The sequence below is a fragment of the Scyliorhinus torazame genome, chromosome 6, assembly GCF_047496885.1.
Source record: "Scyliorhinus torazame isolate Kashiwa2021f chromosome 6, sScyTor2.1, whole genome shotgun sequence".
NCBI classification, from domain to species: Eukaryota; Metazoa; Chordata; class Chondrichthyes; order Carcharhiniformes; family Scyliorhinidae; genus Scyliorhinus; species Scyliorhinus torazame.
The window spans coordinates 115,108,822-115,131,610 of record NC_092712.1 but is presented as its reverse complement, the minus strand read 5'-3'; the positions used below and the strand labels follow the sequence as shown (position 1 = coordinate 115,131,610).

At 47.8% G+C, this 22,789-nt stretch overlaps 1 protein-coding gene across 1 annotated transcript in view; it reads left to right on the top strand.

The window, feature by feature from the left end:
* Nucleotides 1-22,789, top strand: part of LOC140424968 (protein lifeguard 1-like) — an 82,295-nt gene that overhangs the window by 7,103 nt on the left and 52,403 nt on the right. Inside the window, exon 3 of the mRNA XM_072508702.1 lies at nucleotides 9,248-9,326. Within this exon, the coding sequence (XP_072364803.1) occupies nucleotides 9,248-9,326 (79 nt within the window). The remainder of the gene's footprint in view (nucleotides 1-9,247; nucleotides 9,327-22,789) is intronic.

Below are 22,789 nucleotides of genomic sequence, written 5' to 3'. Positions count from 1 at the left end.
AAGGGTAACATATGTACAGTCTATAAAAGGGTGTTAACACTCTGGCTGCCGGGTTCACTCTGACCAGAACCCTGCTCCCAGGATCAGTGCTGATCCCTCATTGGTCAGGGTTCGTGGCTCCTGCACCATATCCACCGAGCCTGTCACATGGACTGTGAGTGTAGGCCCCTTAAAGGGGCTACGCTGTCACATTCTACACCCCCCTCCCCCTCCCTCCCTCCCTCCCCCCCCCATCAAGTCCCTCAACTAATGAATGCACAAACAGGCTTTACATAATAATAATATACAATATAAGACTCGGCAAAAAGAAAAAGGAGGCTTCTGTACGATCTTGAAGGGAGGGCTCAGTCAAAACCCTTGAGGAGTATAAGGAAAGTAGGAAGGTACTTAAGCGGGAAATTAGGAGGGCTAGGAGGGGTCATGAAAAGTCCTTGGCAAGTAGGATTAAGGTGAATCCCAAAGCTTTTTATACATATGTAAAAAGCAAGAGGGTAGCCAGGGAAACGATTCGACCACTTAAGGACAGTGGGGGGAATCTATGTGTTGAGCCAGAGAATGGGTGAGGTACTAAATGAGTACTTTGCATCAGTGTTCACCAAAGAAAAGAACTTTGTGGAAGATGATTCTTGGATATGGGGGGTGATTCTCCAAGCCCCGCGTCAGGCCGGAGAATAGCCGCAACCGCGCCAGTTAGCTGTTACTAATTTTTGGTTGGCTCTTAATTCATAATTTGCTCTGTTTGTTTAACCTTTGCTCTAGAGTCGCCAGGTATCTTTATGATACCGCCACGAGGTTCAAGTTCAAGTAATGATCAATGACTCAACACACCAATTAGTAAGATTCAAATCAAAACACATTTATTATACACAGTAAATCACTACTCATGCATAAACTCTACTTTCTAGACTATTCCTATCACTAAAAGGCCTATACTTAGCTTCGGACTGGCCCACCAGGTCAGGGGAACAAATGGCCTTTCGTTCAGGTCCTGAGTCTGCAGGATTCAAAAGCTGGTTTGGATTGGTCGCTAGGAGCGCCTATCTCGTAGTGAGTGTTGACTGGAGACTTACTTGGTTGGCGTGGCCGCCGGACAGTTCACTCTCACGGGTTGATTCAAGTTGCTGAGTGACCCTGCCAAGAAGGACGATTTGAACTTGGGGCTTTACTTTATAGTCCCCAGGGGCTTCCCGCCCTTCGGGGCAGACCCCGTACCTGGTTCCAAATGATTGGACTGCGTTCCGATCATTTGGATCGATTTCTCCAATACTGGAGTTGTTCCCTGATCGCTGAGCGGTCGCTAAATGTCCGTTGGCCTTCCTTTGTCTTGGCTCCTGCTGGCGCTCAGGAGTCTGGTTTGGCTTTATTCACCTTAAGTGTTGCAATTGTGCCTTGGAATCGCTCATTACTATGCAGATGGCTGCTGGTTTCAGTGCTGTCTGGTTTTTGCAAGTTTCAATGCACATGATTTCTGTATTTGCTAGTCTTTGCCTGTGTTGGCTGAATTTCCCTTCAGTCTTTGCGGTTCTCCATTTTAAGTCAGGAAGTGGCCAACCCAGGTGGCTACAGGGCGCGCGATTCTCCGAGGTGCGGAGAATCGGCGCCATTTGCGCCAGCGCATTTGGCACGGGGCCGGCATCGGCGGGGCTGCCGATTCTCCGTCGCCGAGCGGCCACCCTGATACGACAGAGTCCCACCGGCGCTGGTCACCCCTGTTCGCTGCCGGCGGGAGCTCTGCGGGAATGCTCGGGGGATGGCCTGTGGGTTGGGGGGGGGGGCTCCTTCACTGGTGGGGCCTCCAATGGGGTCTGACCCACGATCGGGCCCACCCATCGGCGGGCTGGCCTCTTCCCCCCCCCGGGACTACTTTCCGGCGCGGCCGGCCCCTGAACACCGACTCCATGTTGGGTCGGGGCTGGCACGTGTAAGAAGGTCCCCGCGCATGCGCAGGATGGCGTGGCCCAACTGCACATGCGCAGGATTGAGCTGGCCCAACTGCGCATGCGCAGGATTGAGCTGGCCCAACTGCGCATGTGCAGGATTGAGCTGGCCCAACTGCGCATGTGCAGGATTGAGCTGGCCCAACTGCGCATGCGCAGGATTGAGCTGGCCCAACTGCGCATGCGCAGGATTGAGCTGGCCCAACTGCGCATGCGCAGGATTGAGCCGGCCCAACTGCGCATGCGCGGATTGGCGCGGCGCCCATTTCGCGCTGCGTAAGGAGGCTGGAGCGGCATGAACCGCTCCAGTGCTGTGCGGGGGGGCCATAATCGGTCGTGCCTGGGCCCTGTTCGCGCCGTCGTGAAACGCGACGGCGTTCACAACGGCGCGAACATTGGCCTCAATATCGGAGAATCGCCCCCATGCTGTGTGGACAGTCTGGGTCATGTTGACATCGAAAATGAGGAGGTATTGGGTATTTTAAAAGACATTAAGATAGATAAGTCTCCTGGGCAGGATGGGACTTTCCCCAAAATATGGAGGGAAGCAAGGGAGGAAATTGCTGGGGCCTTGTCTGATATCTTTATATCCTCATTGGCTACAGATGAGATCTTAGAGGACTGGAGAATAGCTAATGTGCTGTTTAAGAAAGGTAGCAGCAATCTGTAGGCTGGTGAGCCTCACATTGGTAGTACGTAAATTATTGGAGAGAATTCTCAGGGGCAGGATTTATACCCATTTGGAAACAAATGGACTCATTAGCGATAGACAGCATGGTTTTGTGAAGGGGATGTCGTGCCTCACTAATGTGATTGGGTTTTTTGAGGAGGTGGCAAAGATGATTGATGAGGGGACTGCGGTGGATGTTGTTTACATGGACTTCAGTAAAGCCATTGACAAGGTGCCTCATGGCAGACTGGTACAAAAGGTGAAGTCACACAGGATCAGACATGAGGTGGCAAGATGGATACAGAACTGTCTCGGCCACAGAAGGTAAAGGGTAGCAGTAGAAGGGTGTTTTTCTGAATGGAAGGTTGTGACTAGCGGTGTTCCACAAGGATCTGTACTGGGGCCTCTGATGTTTGTAGTATACATAAACGATTTGCAGGAAAATGTAGCTGGTCTGATTAGTAAGTTCACGGATGACATCAAGGTTGGTGGAGTGGCAAATAGTGTTGAGGATTGTCAGGGGATACAGCAGGACATAGATAGATTGGAGACTTGTGCAGAAAAATGTAAAAAGGTGTTTAATCCAGACAAATGGGAGGTAATGCATTTTGGTAGGTCTGACATTGAAGGGAAATATATCGTAAATGGCAAAACTCTTAGGAACATAGAAAGTCAGAGATCTGGACGTGCAGGTCCACAGATCTTTGAAGGTGGCAACACAAGTAGACATGGTAGTCAAGAAAGCATACAAATATTTGCCTTCATTGGATGGGGCATCGAGTATAAAAACAGGCAAGTCATGTTACAGTTGTATAAAACCTTGGTAAGGCTGTACTTGGAATATTGCGCACAATTCTGGTCGCCACACTATCAGAAGGATGTGGAGGCTTTGGAGAGGGTGCAGGGAGGTTTACTAGGATGTTGCCTGGTCTGGAGGGTGTTAGCTATGCGGAGAGGCTGAATAGACTTGGGCTGTTTTCATTAGATGACGGAGGTTGAGGGGTGACCTGATAGAGGTCTATAAGATTATGAGGGGCATGGATAGAGTGGATGGGCAGGCACTCTTTCCTGGGGTGGAAGGGTCAGCCACCATGGGGCAAAGTTTAGAGGAGATGTACGAGGCATGATTTTTTACACAGAGGGTGGAACGCATTGCAAGGGGAGGTTGTGGAAGCAGATACATTAAAGGCATTTAAAAGACATCTCGACAAATACATAGACAGGATGGGTATAGAGGGATACGACACTAGGACGCGCTGAAAGTTTTGGCCAAGGGTGGTATCATGACCGGTACAGGTTTGGAGGGCCGAAGAGCCTGTTCCTGTACTGTATTGTTCTTTGTTCTCTATTATCTGGATACAAGGGAGGAGAGTCCAAACAGTCCATCAGAGCATTAATCGATCAGGAGATTTCCTGGGTCTCGTGGGCTTTCTTAATCCCCCAACTGGCTCCTCCAACTCAGAGCTAACAGCACGTCACTCTTAGCAGAATGTTCCCGTAGATCAACTAACCCCAGAGAGTTATTCCCTTCTGGAGCTTGTTCCTGGATCAATAATGGGGCCTCCTTGAGATTTCTGAATCCCGGCTCTGCCCCAGTCCCAGTCGCTGGCTCCAAGTGTTCCGAGATTGGTGGTGTGGTCCTCCAGCTTTTCAAATGGTCTATGTGTTTCCTTACTGTTTGCCATCCAAATCCACTACAAATTAAACCGGCACCAACTTGGACACGATCTGGCCTGGTACCCATAGTGGGCCTGAGGCAAAGTTCCTAACAAGGACCAGGTCATCTACTTGGAAAGATCTGCCTTTTTGTGACTATGTTGTTTCCTCTGGGAGGCCTGCCATGCCTCCACCCACCGACTAAATTTGGGAAGACCAAGTCTGACAGTCATTTGACTCCTGGCTGACGGACCAATTGTTTCATGGCCACTGACTACGATCCTGTTGCTGGGATCGTGGCTGAACCAAACTCACAGTGCTTGGCCATTTGCCTAAGTCTGGCAACGAAGGTGGAGATAGTCTCTCCTGGGTCCCTGACAGCGGAATTCAACTTGTATCTCTGTAGTATGATTGAGGGGTTGAAATGCTCTTTGTCAGCATCACCAACTGGTCAAATGATTTTGTTTCAGGAGCCTCCGGGGTCATCAATTTTTTAAATAAGATTATAGGTTGTTGGTACTGTTAGTAGGATAACTTCTGTTTATGCTCGCCCATTGTTTCATTTTCCCTGAAGAAATAATGGTGCCGCTCAGTATACTGGCTCCAGTCTTCAGCCCCCTGTTTGAAATAGTCTGACTTTTCAATCATGGCCATTTTTCACTCACTGCCTTCTGGCATCGTCAACACTTTCCAATACTGTGTTCATCTTTTAGGCTTTTCTTCCCCCCTCAAATTTGACTGCACGCTTGCAATCAAAGAACAAAGAACAAAGAAATGTACAGCACAGGAACAGGCCCTTCGGCCCTCCAAGCCCGTGCCGACCATGCTGCCCGACTAAACTACAATCTTCTACACTTCCTGTGTCCGTATCCCTTTATTCCCATCCTATTCATGTAGTTGTCAAGATGCCCCTTAAATGTCACTATCGTCCCTGCTTCCACCACCTCCTCCGGTAGCGAGTTCCAGGCACCCACTACCCTCTGCGTAAAACATTTGCCTCGTACATCTACTCTAAACCTTGCCCCTCTCACCTTAAACCTATGCCCCCGAGTAATTGACCCCTCTACCCCGGGGAAAAGCCTCTGACTATCCACTCTGTCTATGCCCCTCATAATTTTGTAGACCTCTATCAGGTCGCCCCTCAACCTCCTTCGTTCCAGTGAGAACAAACCGAGTTTATTCAACCGCTCCTCATAGCTAATGCCCTCCATACCAGGCAACATTCTGGTAAATCTCTTTTGCACCCTCTCTAAAGCCTCCACATCCTTCTGGTAGTGTGGCGACCAGAATTGAACACTATACTCCAAGTGTGGCCTAACTAAGGTTCTATACAGCTGCAACATGACTTGCCAATTCCGAAACTCAATGCCCCGGCCAATGAAGGCAAGCATGCCGTATGCCTTCTTGACTACCTTCTCCACCTGTGTTGCCCCTTTCAGTGACCTGTGGACCTGTACTCCTAGATCTCTTTGACTTTCAATATTCTTGAGGGTTCTACCATTCACTGTATATTCCCTACCTGCATTAGACCTTCCAAAATGCATTACCTCACATTTGTCCGGATTAAACTCCATCTGCCATCTCTCTGCCCAAGTCTCCAAACAATCTAAATCCTGCTGTATCCTCTGACAGTCCTCATCGCTATCCGCAATTCCACCAACCTTTGTGTCGTCTGCAAACTTACTAATCAGACCAGTTACATTTTCCTCCAAATCATTTATATATACTACGAACAGCAAAGGTCCCAGCACTGATCCCTGTGGAACACCACTGGTCACAGCCCTCTAATTAGAAAAGCATCCTTCCATTGCTACTCTCTGCCTTTTATGACCTAGCCAGTTCTGTATCCACCTTGCCAGCTCACCCCTGATCCCGTGTGACTTCACCTTTTATACTAGTCTACCATGATGGACCTTGTCAAAGGCCTTACTGAAGTCCATATAGACAACATCCACTGCCCTACCTGCATCAATCATCTTAGTGACCTCCTCGAAAAACTCTATCAAATTAGTGAGACACGACCTCCCCTTCACAAAACCATGCGGCCTCTCACTAATATGTCCATTTGCTTCCAAATGGGAGTAGATCTTGTCTCGAAGAATTCTCTCCAGTAATTTCCCTACCACTGAAGTAAGGCTCACCGGCCTGTAGTTCCCTGGATTATCCTTGCTACCCTTCTTAAACAGAGGAACAACTTTGGCTATTCTCCAGCCCTCCGGGACATCCCCTGAAGACAGTGAGGATCCAAAGATTTCTGTCAAGGCCTCAGCAATTTCCTCTCCAGCCTCCTTCAGTATTCTGGGGTAGATCCCATCAGGCCCTGGGGACTTATCTACCTTAATATTTTTTAAGACACCCAACACCTCGTCTTTTTGGATCTCAATGTGACCCAGGCTATCTACACACCCTTCTCCAGACTCAACATCTACCAATTTCTTCTCTTTGGTGAATACTGATGCAAAGTATTCATTTAGTACCTCACCCATTTCCTCTGGCTCCACACATAGATTCCCTTGCCTATCCTTCAGTGGGCCAACCCTTTCCCTGGCTGCCCTCTTGCTTTTTATGTAAGGGGAAATAGCCTTGGGATTTTCCTTAACTCTATTTGCCAAACTGACACTTGAAAGCCTCCCACATGTCAGATGTTGATTTGCCCTCAAATATCCGCCCCCAATCTATGTTCTTCAGTTCCCGCCTAATATTGTTATAATTAGCCTTCCCCAATTTAGCACATTCATCCTAGGACCACTCTTATCCTTGTCCACCAGTACTTTAAAACTTACTGAATTGTGGTCACTGTTACCAAAATGCTCCCCTACTGAAACATCTACCATCTGTCCGGGCTCATTCCCCAATACCAGGTCCAGTACCGCCCCTTCCCTAGTTGGACTGTCTACATATTGTTTTAAGAAGCCCTCTTGGATGCTCCTTACAAACTCCGCCCCGTCTAAGCCCCTGGCACTAAGTGATTCCCAGTCAATATTGGGGAAGTTGAAGTCTCCCATCACCACAACCCTGTTGTTTTTACTCTTTTCCAAAATCTGTCTACCTATCTGCTCCTCTATCTCCCGCTGGCTGTTGGGAGGCCTGTAGTAAACCCCCAACATTGTGACTGCACCCTTCTTATTCCTGATCTCTACCCATATAGCCTCACTGCCGTCTGAGGTGTCCTCCCGCAGTACAGCTGTGATATTCTCCCGAACCAGTAGCGCAACTCCGCCTCCCCTTTTACATCCCCCTCTATCCCGCCTGAAACATCTAAATCCTAGAACGTTTAGCTGCCAATCCTGCCCTTCCCTCAACCAGGTCTCTGTCGTGGCTACAACATCATAGTTCCAAGTACTAATCCAAGCTCTAAGTTCATCTGCTTTACCCGTAATACTTCTTGCATTAAAACATATGCACTTCAGGCCACCAGACCCGCTGTGTTCAGCAACTTCTCCCTGTCTGCTCTGCCTCAGAGCCCCACTGTCCCTATTCCCTAGTTCTCCCTCAATGCTCTCACCTTCTGCCCTATTGCTCCCGTGCCCACCCCCCTGCCATACTAGTTTAAACCCTCCCGTGTGACACTAGCAAACCAAATCGATCCAGCTATACTCATTACCAATGTGGCGGCTCAAAGCAATACATGGTAGACAGTATAGCATAAAAAAGAACAAAGTATTTATTAGCAATCAACAAGTGTAATTTAGGTACACTCACAGAATCTCTAACGTAAGTGTTAACATTGTGGCTGCTGGGTTCACTCTGACCAGAACTCCAGGACCCACGCTGATCCCTCATTGGTCAGGGTTCGTATCCTCCAGCACAATAGGCCCAGAGCCTGTCACATGGACCATGTGGGCACGCCCCTTAAAGGAGGCACATCACCACAGTGATCAAGAACAGCAGTGATGGATCAGCAGGACCTGGTGTAGGATAGGATACAAGTGGCAGATTTTGGATGAATTGAAGTTCATAAAGGCTGCAAGTTGCGAGATAGGGAATAGAAATATTGGAATAGTTGAATCTGGAAGTGACAAAGACATAGGTGAGCATCTTAGTGGCAGATGAATTGAACTCGGGGCAGAAGTGGAAAAATTTACATAAAGGGGGGGGTTAAGAAATCAAAGATTATGGGGAGGATCGAATAATAATAATCATTTTTGTCACAAGTAGGCTTACATTAACACTGCAATGAAGTTACCATGAAATGCCCCTAGTCGCCACATTCCGTTGCCTATTTGGGTACACAGAGGGAGAATTCAGAATGTCCAAATTATCTAACCGCACGTCTTTCGGGACTTGTGGGAGGAAACCGGAGCACCCGGAGGAAACCCACACAGACACAGCAAGAACATGCAGACTCCGCACAGACAGTGACCCAAGCCGGGAATCGAACCCGGGACCCTGGTGCTGTGAAGCAACAGTGATAACCACTGTGCTACCGTGCCACCCAATAGAAATGGTCTAGTTCAGCCTGAAACAGTACTCAGGGAGAGGATGGAATTGTTGGCAAGAGCATGAAATTTGTAACAGGATCCAAAGAAAATGTTTCGAACTTCTCAAAGTTTAATTGGAGAAAATAGTTTGACTGGACGTCAGTCTGACAGCACAGGGCTGATAAGAGGTCAAGGAGGTGAGAGAAAGATGGAGCTGAGTTTCATCAGCTTCTGTGGAGAAGTGGACTCCAGACTTGCAAATGCAGATGTTGCCAAGGGAGTCTAAGACTCACAGTATAGAGGAGAGAAGAGAAGCTATTACTGGAGAAGCTCTTGCTATGATCAGATGAGCCACTAAACTGGACAATGAAGGAGAGGTGCTAGAGAAGGTTGAGGCAGGTCGATCATGTCCATGGTTGCAGAAAGTCAAGAAGGATCTACGACACAGAGAACTGTGAGGTCTAAAGGAAAATTGAACAACTTGAAAAAAGTAATGTTTTGTTAGAACTTTGATTCTTTCTGACAAAGGCTAATACATATGTTATCTTTTAATCTTTTCACAGCTTTCATTAGGAAAGTCTATCTCACGTTAATGGTTCAGTTGTTAATCACCATAGGAATAATCTGCATGTTTCTTTATTGGTAAGTTTATTTTTTATTGACAGAGATTTCAATGTGTCAGATAGCTGTAATACCACCTATATAATGTTAATCAAAATTAATGTAGTTACAGAAGTTGTGCTGCCTTACGAATTACATGTTCCCCATATAGTTATGAAACTGTTTGATAACAGCAACTCTGCAGCAACATTCATTATGAAAGATATTTGGCTGGATTTTCCTTCACAAGCTTCTCACACAAGACATAGCAGCAGATAATCAAAGGAAACCCTGGAGACTGATGGTTAATTCCACTCATACTCAGTCCTTAATCTTTCTCTCCCCCCTCCATAGGAGGTTAGACTGTGGTCCAATATTGCATATTATTGATGGCAGAAATGTGGGGCCTGGGAAACCTGTCCAATTTCCGTGCCATCCCCTGCTGCTGCCATTGAACCAAGGGAGATCACTGCTGGTAGACATATCTGCACCAGAAAACCAACTGAAGCCAATTCATTCAGCTGATGAAAATACTCTGGAGACAAATTGACACATAAATAAACAGAGAATATCTATCCCTCCCGAGGTACCCCTGCAGGAAGTGTGTCTGGATTTAATTTAGTTGCGATGGTCATTGCAATCAAGTAGCTTGCTGGCATTAGGTTTGCATACAAAACATGCATAATAGTCCTTTAAAATAAATTTAGAGTACCCAATTTAGGGCAGCACGGTAGCACAAGTGGTTAGCACTGTGGCTTCACAGCGCCAGGGTCCCAAGTTCGATTCCCCGCTGGGTCACTGTCTGTGCGGAGTCTGCACGTTCTCCCCGTGTCTGCATGGGTTTCCTCCAGGTGCTCCGGTTTCCTCCCACAGTCCAAAGACGTGCAGGTTAGGTGGATTAGCCATGATAAATTGCCCTTAGTGACCAAAAGGGTTGTAAGGGCTATTGGGTTGCGGGATAGGGCGGAAGTGATAGCTTAAGTGGGTCGGTGCAGACTTGATGGGCCGAATGGCCTCCTTCTGCACTGTATGTTCTATGTAATTAAGGGAAATTTGGCGTAGCCAATTCACTTACCCTGCACATCTTTTTGGGTTGTGGGGGTGAGACCCACACAGACACAGGGAGAATCTGCAAACTCAACATGGACAGTAACCCGGGGCTGGGATCGACCCAGGTCCTCGGCACAGTGCTAACCACTGTGCCACCGTGCTGCCCCCAAAACATACATAATAGTAACCATGTATTTTCAGGTGTGCGCTGATGGGATTGGTTGATTGTTGATTCAAAGCTGAGGGAAAAAACAGCTCAAAGTATGTCTAGATGCCATAAGTATGTACCATAATATCCCTGTACACCACTTGCAGACAGGATCACCAGACAAAACACAAGGACATCCTTACACGTTGTTTCATTTACATCAATATATTTCTTTGAGCTGGCTTTTTCCACATTTGTGTCAGCCATGGTTCAGTGGGTAATACTCTTGCATGTGAGTCAGACGATTGTGGGTTCATAGTCCACTCCAGAATATCAGCACATAAATCAAAGCTGGCACGCCTGTGCAGTGCGCAATGTCAAAGGTGCTTTACGTCTGGGGAAACATCAAACTGAGGCCCCAGGTGAATTAAAAAATATATATATTTTGATTAAACTTTTAACATTTTATACAAATCAAAACAACAATAAAAGTTGTGTCAACAATAGAAAAAAGCTCCTAACAATAACTATAGCAACTTTTCCTAAACAAAAGAACATAGCCAACTGCTGCCCCCCAACAGTTAACAGGGATCAGATCCTTAAAGTGGAACATGAACGGCCGCCATCTACGATAGAACCCGCTGATCGTCCCCCTCACAGTGAGCTTGACCTTCTCAAAAAACTCTATCGAGTCACCTAGCTACGCGGCAGCGCTAGATGATGTCGCCTGCCTCTAACTCAGCAGAATCCGCCATCGGGCCAGCCTCAGGTGAATGTTAATATCCCCACAGCATTATTTTGAAGAAGAGCATAGAAGGTTTTCCTGATGTTCTGGCCATTAGTTATCCCTCATTCAACATCAGGAAAAAACAGATGGATTGGTCATTATCACATTTCTGTGCACAAACTGACTGCTGCATTTTCTACATTCCAACAGTGACTACATTTTAAAGGTGTTACATTGACTGTAAAGTGCTTTGGGACATCCTGTGGTTGTGAGAGGTGCTATATAAATGCAGGGATATGTTCCTTCTGAGCTCCACAGCCACATAGCCAAGTGCAGCAAACCAAATGTACCCACTCAGGCCTCACACAAGCTGACTGCTTAAAGTTGCTGTGTGTGCCTGGCCACAAAAAGAAAATTTAAAGGCACACATAGTTTTTTAAAAACTCAGTGGATGCATTGAACGCAAGTCTTTATTTTCTTTCTTTTCCTCAGTTTCAGTATTGGTAATCAGCTGACCTTTCTATCGGAAACATGACTTAAGATCAAAGGTCAGAAATTGGGTTAGATTTAAGATCAGGGTTCGAGGAAGGTTGTAGTTTCAAATTTGGGTGAGGTTTAGATTTGGTCTGGAGCTAAGTTTTGGTTTAGATTCAGGGCGAGTCTAAGTTTTAGGGTTTAGATTCAAAGTTAACCCTGAACATTGTTGACTTTAGTTAAAAGAAGCACTGACTTGAAAAGATTAAGTTCTCAAGTCTCTCTTTTGTAATTGTAACTCATCATCCACCAGCATCTAATGAATCAATGTTACACTTCCCCATTGTTTTTACTTTTTATCACTTGATGGATTCCTAATATGTCACAAAAACCACTATAGGCTTACAACTATGCACATACACATATACACACCCACACATACATAACACTTTTCATGCAGTAAAACGTTTCAATATATTTCACAGGATTGCTATCAGACAAAGTGTGACACCAAGTTCCTTTATTTGAGAAAAGATGTAGTGGCATTGGTGCCAGTTCAGAGGAGGTTCACTGGATTGATTCCAGAGATGAGGGGTTTGTCGTATGAAGAGAGATTGAACAGTTTAGGCCTATACTCTTATAGAGTTTAGAATAATGAAGGGAGATCAAATGGAGGTATACAATATGATAAAAGGTATGGATAAAGTAGACGTGGAGCGATGCTGCCTCTTGTGGTGCATTCTAAAACAAGTCTTAGGATAAGAGGTACCAAATTTAAAACAGATTTGTGGAGAAACTACTTCTCCCAAAGGGTTGTGAATCTGTGGAATTCGCTATCCCAGAGTTCAGTGGATACATACATAGACGATAGGAGCAGGAGGAGGCCTTTTGGCCCTTCAAGCCTGCTCCGTCATTCATCACGATCATGGCTGATCATCCAACTCAATAGCCCAATCCTGCTTTCTCCCCAAAGTCTTTGATCCCATTCTCCCCAAGTGCTATATCTAGCCATCTCTTGAATATATATTCAATGTTTTAGCATCAACTACTCCCTGTGGTAATGAATTGCACAGGCTCACCACTCTCTGGGTGAAGAAATGTCTCCTTATATCTGTCTGAAATGGTTTACCCTGAATCCTCAGACTGTGACCCCTGGTTTGGACACACCCATCATTGGTAACATCTTCCCTGCATCTCCCCTGTCTAGTCCCGTTAAAATTTTATAATGAGATCCCTCCCTCATTCTCCTGAACTCCAGCGAGAACAATCCCAACCTAGTCAATCTCTCCTCATATGACAGTCCCGTCATCCCTGGAATCAGTCTGATTAACCTTCACTGCACTTCCTCGAGAGCAAGAAAATCCTTCCTCAGAGAAGGAGACCAAAACTGCGCACAATACTCCAAGTGTGGCCTCACCAAGGCACTGTACAATTGCAGCAACACATACCCTGCTTCAATATTCAAAACCTCTCGCAATGAAGGCCAACATACCATTAGCCTTCTTTACCGTCCGCTGCACCTGCATGCTTACCTTCAGCGACTGGTGTACAAGGACACCCAGGTTCCGCTGAACACTCCCTCTCCCAATTTACAACCATTCAGGTAGTAATCTGCCTTCCTGTTTTTGCTTCCAAAGTGAAAAACCTCACACTTATCCAAATTATACTGCATCTTCCATTGATTTGCCCACTTCCCCAACCTGTCCAGATCATGCTGTAGGATCCCTGCACCTTCGTCACAGTTCACCCTTCCACCCAACTTGGTATCATCTGCAAACTTTGAGATGTTACATTTTGTTCCCTCATCCAAATCACTAATATATATTGTGACTAGCTGGGGTCCCAGCACCGATCCCTGTGGTACCCCACTAGTTACTATCTGCCAATTTGAAAAGAACCCATTAATCCCTACTCTTTGTTTTCTCTCTGCCAACCAGTTTTCTATCCACCTCAAAACATTTCCCTCAATCCCATGCGTTTTAATTTTGCACAATGATCTCTTATGCGGACATTGTCAAACGCCTTCTGAAAGTCCAAATATACCAAAGAACAAAGAAAAGTACAGCACAGGAACAGGCCCTTCGGCCCTCCAAGCCCGTGCCGACCATGCTGCACGACTAAACTACAATCTTCTACACTTCAAAGAACAAAGAAAAGTACCACCTCGACTGGCTCCCCCTTGTCAACTGTACTGGTTACATCTTCAAAGAATTCCAACAGATTTGTCAAGCATGATTTTCCCTTCAGAAATCCATGCTGACTCTGACTGATCCTGCCACTGTTTTCTAAATGTTCCGCTATAAAAAGTCCTTGATAATGGATTCAAGCAGTTTCCCCACTATCGATGTTAGGCTTACTGGTCTATAATTCTCTGCTTTCTCTCTACCTCTGTTTTTGAATACTGGAGTGACGTAAGTTACCCTCTAATCTGCAGGGACAGTTGCAGAGTCTATAGAATCCCAGACGATGTCCACCAATGCATCCACTATTTCCAGGGCAATTTATCATGGTCAACCCACCTAACCTGCATGTCTTTGGACTGTGGGAGGAAACCAGAGCACCCGGAGGAAACCCACGCAGACACGGGGAGAACGTGCAAACTCCGCACAGACAGTGACCCAGCGGGGAATCGAACCTGGGACCCTGGCGCTGTGAAGCCACAGTGATATCCACTTGTGCTACCGTGCTGTCCTTCTTTGCTGAATTCTAAACTGCTCCCAATCCTCAGACCTATTATTTTTCTTGGCCAATCTGTATGCTTCTTCTTTAGATCAGATACTATTTCTAATTTCCTTTATAAGCCATGGATTGGCCCTCTTACTCCCTTTGCTTTTGTGCCAGACAGGAATGAACAGTTGCTGTAGTTGCCCCATGCGTTCCTTGAATGTTTGCCATTGTCTATCCACTGTCATCCCTTTAAGTAACTCTCCCAATCTATCAATGCCAACTCACGCCTCATATCTTCATAGTTCCCTTTATTAAGATTCAGCACCATAGTCTCCGAATCAACTACTTCATTCTCCATTTTGATAAAAAGTTCTACCATGTTATGGTCACTCATCCCCAAGGGCTCTCGTACAGCCAGATTGGCAATGATTCCATTTCTCATTACACAGTACCCAGTCCAAAATGGCCTGCTCTCTAGTTGGTTCCTCCACATATTAGTCAAAAGAACCATCCCAAAGGGTGGCATGTGGCGCACTGGTTAGCACTGGGACTGCGGCGCTGAGGACCTGGGTTAGAATCCCGGCCCTGGGTCAGTGTCCGTGTGGAGTTTGCACATTCTCCCCATGTCTGCATGGGTTTCACCCCCACAACCCAAAGATGTGCAAGTTAGATGGATTGGCTCTGCTAAATTGCCCCTTAATTGGGGGAAAAAATAATTGGGTACTCTAAATTTATTTTTAAAATGAAAAAAAATAAAACACTCCAGGAATTCCTCCTCTATTGCATTGTGGCTAATTTCATTTGCCCAATCTATGTGAGGATTAAAATCATCCATGATCACCGATATTCCTTTATTACATGCATCTCTAATTTCATGTTTAATGCCATTCCCAACCTCACCACTGCAGTTTGGGGGTCTATATATGACACCCACTAATGTTTTTTGCCTCTTGGTATTTCTCAACTCTACCCATACAGGTTCCACATTGTCAGAACTAATATCCTTTCTCACTACTGTGTTAATTTCCTCTTTTTAAAAAATAAATTTAGAGTACCCAATTCATCTTTTCCAATTAAGGGGCAATTTAGCGTGGCCAATCCACCTAGCCTGCACATCTTTGTGTTGTGGGGGTGAAACCCACGCAAACACGGGGAGAATGTGCAAACTCCACAGGGACAGTGACCCAGAGCCGGGATCGAACCTGGGACCTCAGCGCCGTGAGGCAGCAGGGTTAACCCACTGCGCCACTGTGCTGCCCCTTAATTTCCTCTTTAACCAACAGTGCCACGCCACCATCTTTTCTTTTATGCCTGTCCTTCCTAAATACTGAAAACCCTGGGACATTCAGTTCCCATCCCTGATCACCCTGCAGCCATGTCTCCGTAATCCCAATTATATCGTACCCATTTATATCTATCTGCGCGATTAGTTCATCCACTTTATTGCAAATGCTCCATGCATTAAGGTACAGAGCCTTTAAGTTTGTCTTCTTCACTTTGTTTGTCTTGCTCCCAACATTTTTCTCTATTGCCCTGTTTGAATTTTGCCTTCGGTTTCTCCTCCTATCACTTTTCTACCTTTTGTTTTTGTCCTTGCGCCCTCTTTCTCTGACTCCTTGCGTAGGGTTGCATCCCCCTGGCATATTAGTTTAAACCCTCCCCAACCGCTCTAGCAAATAGCCCCCCTATGACATCAGTTCCAGTCCTGCCCAGGTGTAACCCATCCAGTTTGTATAGATCCCACCTCCCCCAGAACCGGTCTGTTATAACCTGCCTGCTTACCATTGGCTGGGGACTAATGACAATCCCACAATCCTGTGGGAGTGTGAGCTTCCCCAATGAGGGGGGCTGGAGAAACCATTAGTAAACTCCATGTATAAATAAAGCTGGCCAGTTTGGAACCAGAAGGAAGGAGTGTGCAGCAAGGGAGGTTGCTGCTGCTGCTGTCGTCTATATATATATATATATATATTATTATAAATAAATGTTATTACCTTGTATCCTTAAAACTTGTGCTGGATTCTTCGTGGCCCTCACAAAACTGGCAATGAGGGTTAAAGTGAATAGCTGTCTACACTGCTGAAGCCACCTCCCTGGATTTTTGTTGGATACAGGTTGGAAGTTGTTTTCTATTATACCATGCCTCTGTGCAGACGTTTGGATGTCTTTGATGCTGCGCTGGAAAGCTGGAACCAGTACGCACAACGGATGCGTTACTATTTCCGGGCAAACAATATCACCGAAAACGAGCGCCAGGTGGTCATATTGCTCACCGCCTGCGGCCCGCATACGTTTGGGGTGATTAGGAGCCTTACGTACCCAGCTGCGCCGGACACCAAAACGTTTGATGAACTTGTGAATTTAGTGGGGCAACATTTTAACCCAACCCCGTCCACGATAGTCCAGCGTTACCGGTTTAATACCGCTGAGAGGACCCCTGGAGAATCCCTTGCCGATTTTCTATCCAGGCTACGCAGGATTGCGGAGTACTGTGACTATGGTGAGACCTTGTCAGAAATGCTACGCGACCGTTTGGTTTGCGGTATTAACAATGCGGCCACCCAGAGAAAGTTGTTAGCTGAGCCAACATTGACTTTTCAACAGGCCATTCAAATAGTATTGTCCCGAGAGAGCGCAGAACGAGGAGTGTAGGAGCTACAGAGAATGGAGGTGCATGCCTTGGGGCGCAACCCCTTCCGTCCAAAAACATCCCCCCGCACTCCTGCGGTACCTTGGGCGAGGCGACATCCGGATCGACGCCAGTGGCTGTCGGACATTCCTCCCCGAAGGGAGCCTTCTCCAGAACCAATGGATGAGGAGCCATGTCCGTGTCAGACTTGTAGGCACCGACCCCGTCGCGGACGCCGGTCCTGGGGGCGCCAGAGGCGCTGTCGTTCCGACCGAAATTGAGACCAGCCCAGGGGCCGTACCTTCCATGTGGATGAACCTGCGGCAACTACTCTTGAGGACGTGGAGATGGAGGACGACTGCCTGCAGCTGCATTGTGTGGCAGCTCCCCGGGTGGCCCCCATTATGGTGACAGTACGGATCAATGGTCACCCGCTTGAGATGGAGTTGGACACTGGCGCAGCGGTCTCAGTGATCGCCCAGAGGACATTCTACCGTATCAAGCAGGGTATACAGACCCTTACATTAACCGACTCACAGGCCAGGTTGGCCACCTACACGGGGGAACCACTAGACATTGCAGGAACTACAATGACCCCTGTTGTTTATGGACGCCAGGAGGGGCGTTTCCCCACTTATCGTGGTGCGTGGCCATGAGCCCAGCCTGTTGGGTCGGGACTGGTTGCGCCATTTGCGGTTGCAATGGCAGCACATCCTCCAAACAGTTTCTGGAGGGTTGACTGAGGTGCTAGGACGATACCCAGATGTATTCCAGCCCGGTTTGGGGAAAATAAAAGGGGCTGTAGCCCATATCCAAGTCGAACCAGGAGCCACGCCGCGCTATTTCCGGGCGCGCCCGGTGCCTTACGCCTTGCTCGAGATATAGAAGGGGAGCTCACTCGTTTGGAGAGTTTGGGTATTATCAGGCCCATCCGTTTCGCAAACTGGGCAGCACCAATTGTACCTGTAATGAAGCCAGATGCCACAGTTCGCTTGTGTGGCGACTATAAACTTACAGTGAATACGGCTTCCCGACTCGACCGATATCCAATGCCTCGCATAGAGGATCTCTATGCGAAGCTTGCAGGCGGACTCTCGTTCACAAAATTAGATATGAGTCATGCCTACCTACAGTTGGAGCTGGACCCTGCCTCCCGACCATATGTAACGATTAATACACACCGGGGCCTTTATGAATTTCAAGGTTGCCCTTTGGAGTATCCTCTGCCTGCACTATTTTTCAATGTGTTATGGTGGGCATTTTGAGAGATTTACCACGTGTCGCTGGCTACTTAGATGATGTTTTGATTACAGGGACGTCGGAGCAGGAACATTTGGAAAATCTGGAGGCTATCCTTAGACACTTTTCGGAGGCTGGAGTCTGTTTACGTCGCACAAAGTGCGTATTTCAGGCAAAGGAAGTAGGTTATTAGGTGGACCGAGAAGGTTTGCACCCCGTCGCAGAGAAGGTGCGCGCGATTCAACAGGCTCCCGCCCCAATTGACACTTCGCATCTTCGTTCTTTTCTCGGTCTCGTAAACTATTACGGGAAGTTCCTCCCCAATCTGGCAACTATGCTGGCCCCGTTGCACCTTCTGCTAAAGAAAAATCACACCTGGGTTTGGGGTCAGCCGCAAGAAATCGCTTTCCGGCGGGTAAAGCAACAATTATCGTCGTCTGGGTTACTAACCCACTATGATCCTGGAAAGCCTTTGCTCGTCACATGTGATGCATCCCCGTATGGTATTGGGGCTGTCCTGTCCCACAAGATGGAGAACGGGGCTGAGCGGCCGATAGCTTTCGCCTCCCGCACATTGACTGCAGCGGAGAAAAAGTACGCGCAGATCGAGAAGGAGGGTCTGGCAGTGGTTTTTGCGGTGAAACGCTTCCACCAGTACGTGTATGGCCGCCATTTCACTATCATGACTGATCATAAGCCTCTGCTGGGACTTTTCAGAGAGGATAAGCCAATACCGCCCATTACTTCCACACGGATCCAGCGCTGGGCTTTGTTGCTTGCTGCATACGAGTATTCTCTGGAGCACAAACCAGGAACGCAGATAGCGAATGCCGATGCACTGAGCCGATTGCCTTTATCGTCCGGCCCCATGTCGACCCCCACGACCGGTGAGGTGGTTGCAACCCTAAATTTTATGGACACCTTGCCCGTCACGGCATCACAGATCCGTGAGTGCACCCAGATGGAGCCAGTCCTGTCAAATGTTCGGCACATAGTCCTGTATGGTGGGCAGCATAGACAGCTCCCAGGCGAGTTGCGGGCATTTTCCTCCAAGCTTTCAGAATTCAGCATGGAAGACGGCATCCTCTTGTGGGGGACGCGTGTGATTGTCCCGGAAAAAGGACAGGAGCTGATACTAACAGACTTGCACAATGGGCATCCAGGTGTGACCAAAATGAAAATGTTGGCCCGGAGTTATGTCTGGTGGCCAGGCCTCGACACCGACATTGAGAAGGTGGCCCAAAACTGCTCCATTTGCCAGGAGCATCAGAAGCTTCCGCCGGCCGCGCCCCTACATCACTGGGAATGGGCAGGGCGGCCTTGGGCGCGCTTGCATGCAGATTTCGCAGGCCCTTTTCAAGGATCCATGTTCCTTCTATTAATCAACGCCCAGTCTAAATGGCTAGAGGTGCATAAGACGCAGGGGACAACGTCCTGCGCAACAATTGAAAAGATGCGTTTATCGTTTAGTACGCATGGCCTCCCCGAGGTGCTGGTCACGAATAACGGTACTCCATTCATGAGTGAGGAGTTTGCGAGGTTCATGAAGATGAACAGCATAAGCCATATCCGCACTGCCCCTTACCACCCGGCTTCAAATGGGTTGGCAGAGCGCGCAGTGCAGACATTCAAACGAGGCCTAAAGACTCAGTCTTCCGGATCAATGGACACGAGACTGGCTCGCTTTTTGTTTTCGTATAGGACCACCCCCCATGCGGTGACTGGGGTAGCTCCCGCAGAACTCCTAATGGGCCAGAGACTTCGCACCCGCCTTAATATGGTTTTCCCAGACATTGGCGCAAAAGTACACCGCACACAAGAACGGCAGAGACAGGGTTTTTCTCGGCATCGGCCGATTCGGCAGTTTGTGCCCGGTGACCCAGTGTTCATTTGAATTTTGCTGGTGGTGCCCAGTGGGTTCCTGGCATAATCTTTCACCAAACGGGCCCTATATCTTACCAGGTGCAAGCCCAGGGTCGTCTCCAGCGCAAACATGTAGACCACGTTCGGTCCAGAAGACTATCCCTTCCAAAGATTCCCCGCCCCCGGAGCTCATTGCTACAGCCACAGAGACCAGAGACAATGGAAGGTAGTCCTCACAATCTTCCTCTGGTGCCTCACTCAAAGCCTGCGCTAGTCGTTACAGAACCAAATGGAGATAGAGACGCTGACATGACGGAGGCAGCAGACTCTGACTCCGAGATGGAGACACAGGATGCATCAGAGGGGGAATCCTCGGGCCCACGGGCCGTGGATGTACAGCCATTACGCCGTTCATCACGGAAGCGCCGGCCTCCTTCTCGTTACCCGCTGCCTGATCCAGCGCCGCGTGCAAATGGTGTCCGGCCTGCGGCAAAACGAGTCCGACGCCCTCCTTCGCCAGGGTCTTCGGTGGATTCCTTGGACTTTGGGGGGGAGGGATGTTATAACCTGCCTGCTTACCATTGGCTGGGGACTAATGACAATCCCACAATCCTGTGGGAGTATGTGCTTCCCCAATGAGGGGGGCGGAGAAACCATTAGCAGACTCCGTGTATAAATAAAGCTGGCCAGTTTGGAACCAGCAGGAAGGAGTGTGCAGCAAGGGAAGTTGCTGCTGCTGTTATATATATATATTTATATATATTATGTTATTGTAAATAAATGTTATTACTTTGTGTCCTTAAAACACGTGCTGGATTCTTCGTGGCCCTCACAAAACGGTCCCAATGCCCCAGGAATCTGAAACCTTCCCCCTGACACCATCTGTTCAGCCACGTATTCATCCTATATATCCTGTCATTTCTACTCTGACTAGCACGTGACACCGGTAGTAATCCTGAGATCACTACCTTCGAGGTCCAATTTCTTAACCTCCTTCCTAGCTCCCTGTATTCTGCTTTTAGGACCTCATCCCTTTTTTTACCTATGTCGTTTGTACCGGTGTGTACCATGACCACTGGCTCTTCACCCTCCCCCTCCAGAATGTCCTGTACCCGCTCCGAGAATTCTTGACCCTAGCACCAAGATACTGGGACATTGAGTAAATTTAAGGAGGAGTTAGACAGATTTTTAATTGGTAATGGGTAGAAGGGTTATGGAGAATGGGCAGGACAGTGGAGTTCAGGCCAGGATAAAAATCAGCCATGATCGAATGGTGGCCTAATTCTGCTCCTATATCTTTTTTTTTTTTAATTTCGAATACCCAATTCATTTTTTCCACTTAAGGGGCAATTTAGCGTGTCCAATCCACCTACCCTGCATATCTATGGCTGTGGGGGCGAAACCCACGCAAATACGGGGAGAATGTGCAAACTCCACACGGACAGTGACCCAGAGCCGGGATCCAACCTGGGACCTCGGTGACGTGAGACAGCAGTGCTACCCACTGCGCCATCGTGCCGCCCTGCTGCTCCTATATCTTATGAACTTATGTACATAAAGATGTATGGAGGTGGAGGACTTTAGCAAGGGTGTTACAGAGTAAAGTGTCTGGACAGATAAAAATATTGTCATTGGTGGGTCAAAGAAAATTGGTGATGCATTAGTAATAATAATAATCTTTATTGTCACAAGTAGGCTTACATTGCAATGAAGTTACTGTGAAAGGCCCCTAGTCGCCACATTCCGGCGCCTGTTCAGGTACACAGAGGGAGAATTCACAATGTCCAATTCACCTAACAGTACGTCTTTCGGGACTTTGTGGGAGGAAACCGGAGCACCCGGAGGAAACCCACGCAGACACAGGGAGAACATGCAGACTCTGCACAGAGAGTGACCCAAGCCTGAAATCGACCTGGGACCCTGGCTCTGTGAAACCACAGTGGTAACTACTGTGCTACCATGCTGCCTAGAAGCCAAAAGTTGAGGTATGGAAAGGGCAGCATGGTGGCGCAATGGTTAGCACTGCAGCCTCACGGCACCGAAGTCCCAGGTTCGATCCTGGCTCTGGGTCACTGGCTGTGTGGAGTTTGTACATTCTCCCCGTGTTTGCGTGGGTTTCGCCTCCACAACCCAAAGATGTGCAGGGTAGGTGGATTGGCCATGCTAAATTCTCCCTTAATTGGAAAAAATGAATTGGGTACTCTAAATTTATTTTTAAAAAGTTGAGGTAGGGAGAGTTTTCTTCAGGCTGTTGGACTACAGCAGGTGACAGGGATGAGGTGGGATGAAACCATGGATGGATTTAAACATGGGAAATTAAAATTTGAGATGTTGTCTGACCCAGAGCCAATGTGGTCCACTGAGCGCCAAGGTGATTGGAGAACAGAGTTGGTGCGAGTTAGGGAATTGGCAGCAAAGTTCCAGATGAGTTCAAGTTTATGGAGTGTCGGGCAGCACGGTGGCGCAGTGGGTTAGCTCTGTTTCCTTACGGCGCCGAGGTCCCAGGTTCGATCCCGGCTCTGGGTCACTCTGTGGAGTTTGTACATTCTCCCCGTGTTTGCGTGGGTTTTGCCCCCACAACCCAAAGATGTGCAGGCTAGGTGGATTGGCCACGCTAAATTGCCCCTTATTGAAAAAAATTGGGTACTCCAAATTTATTTTAAAAAGGTTTTTGGAGTGTACATAGTACTCCACATGTGGCCCAAGGC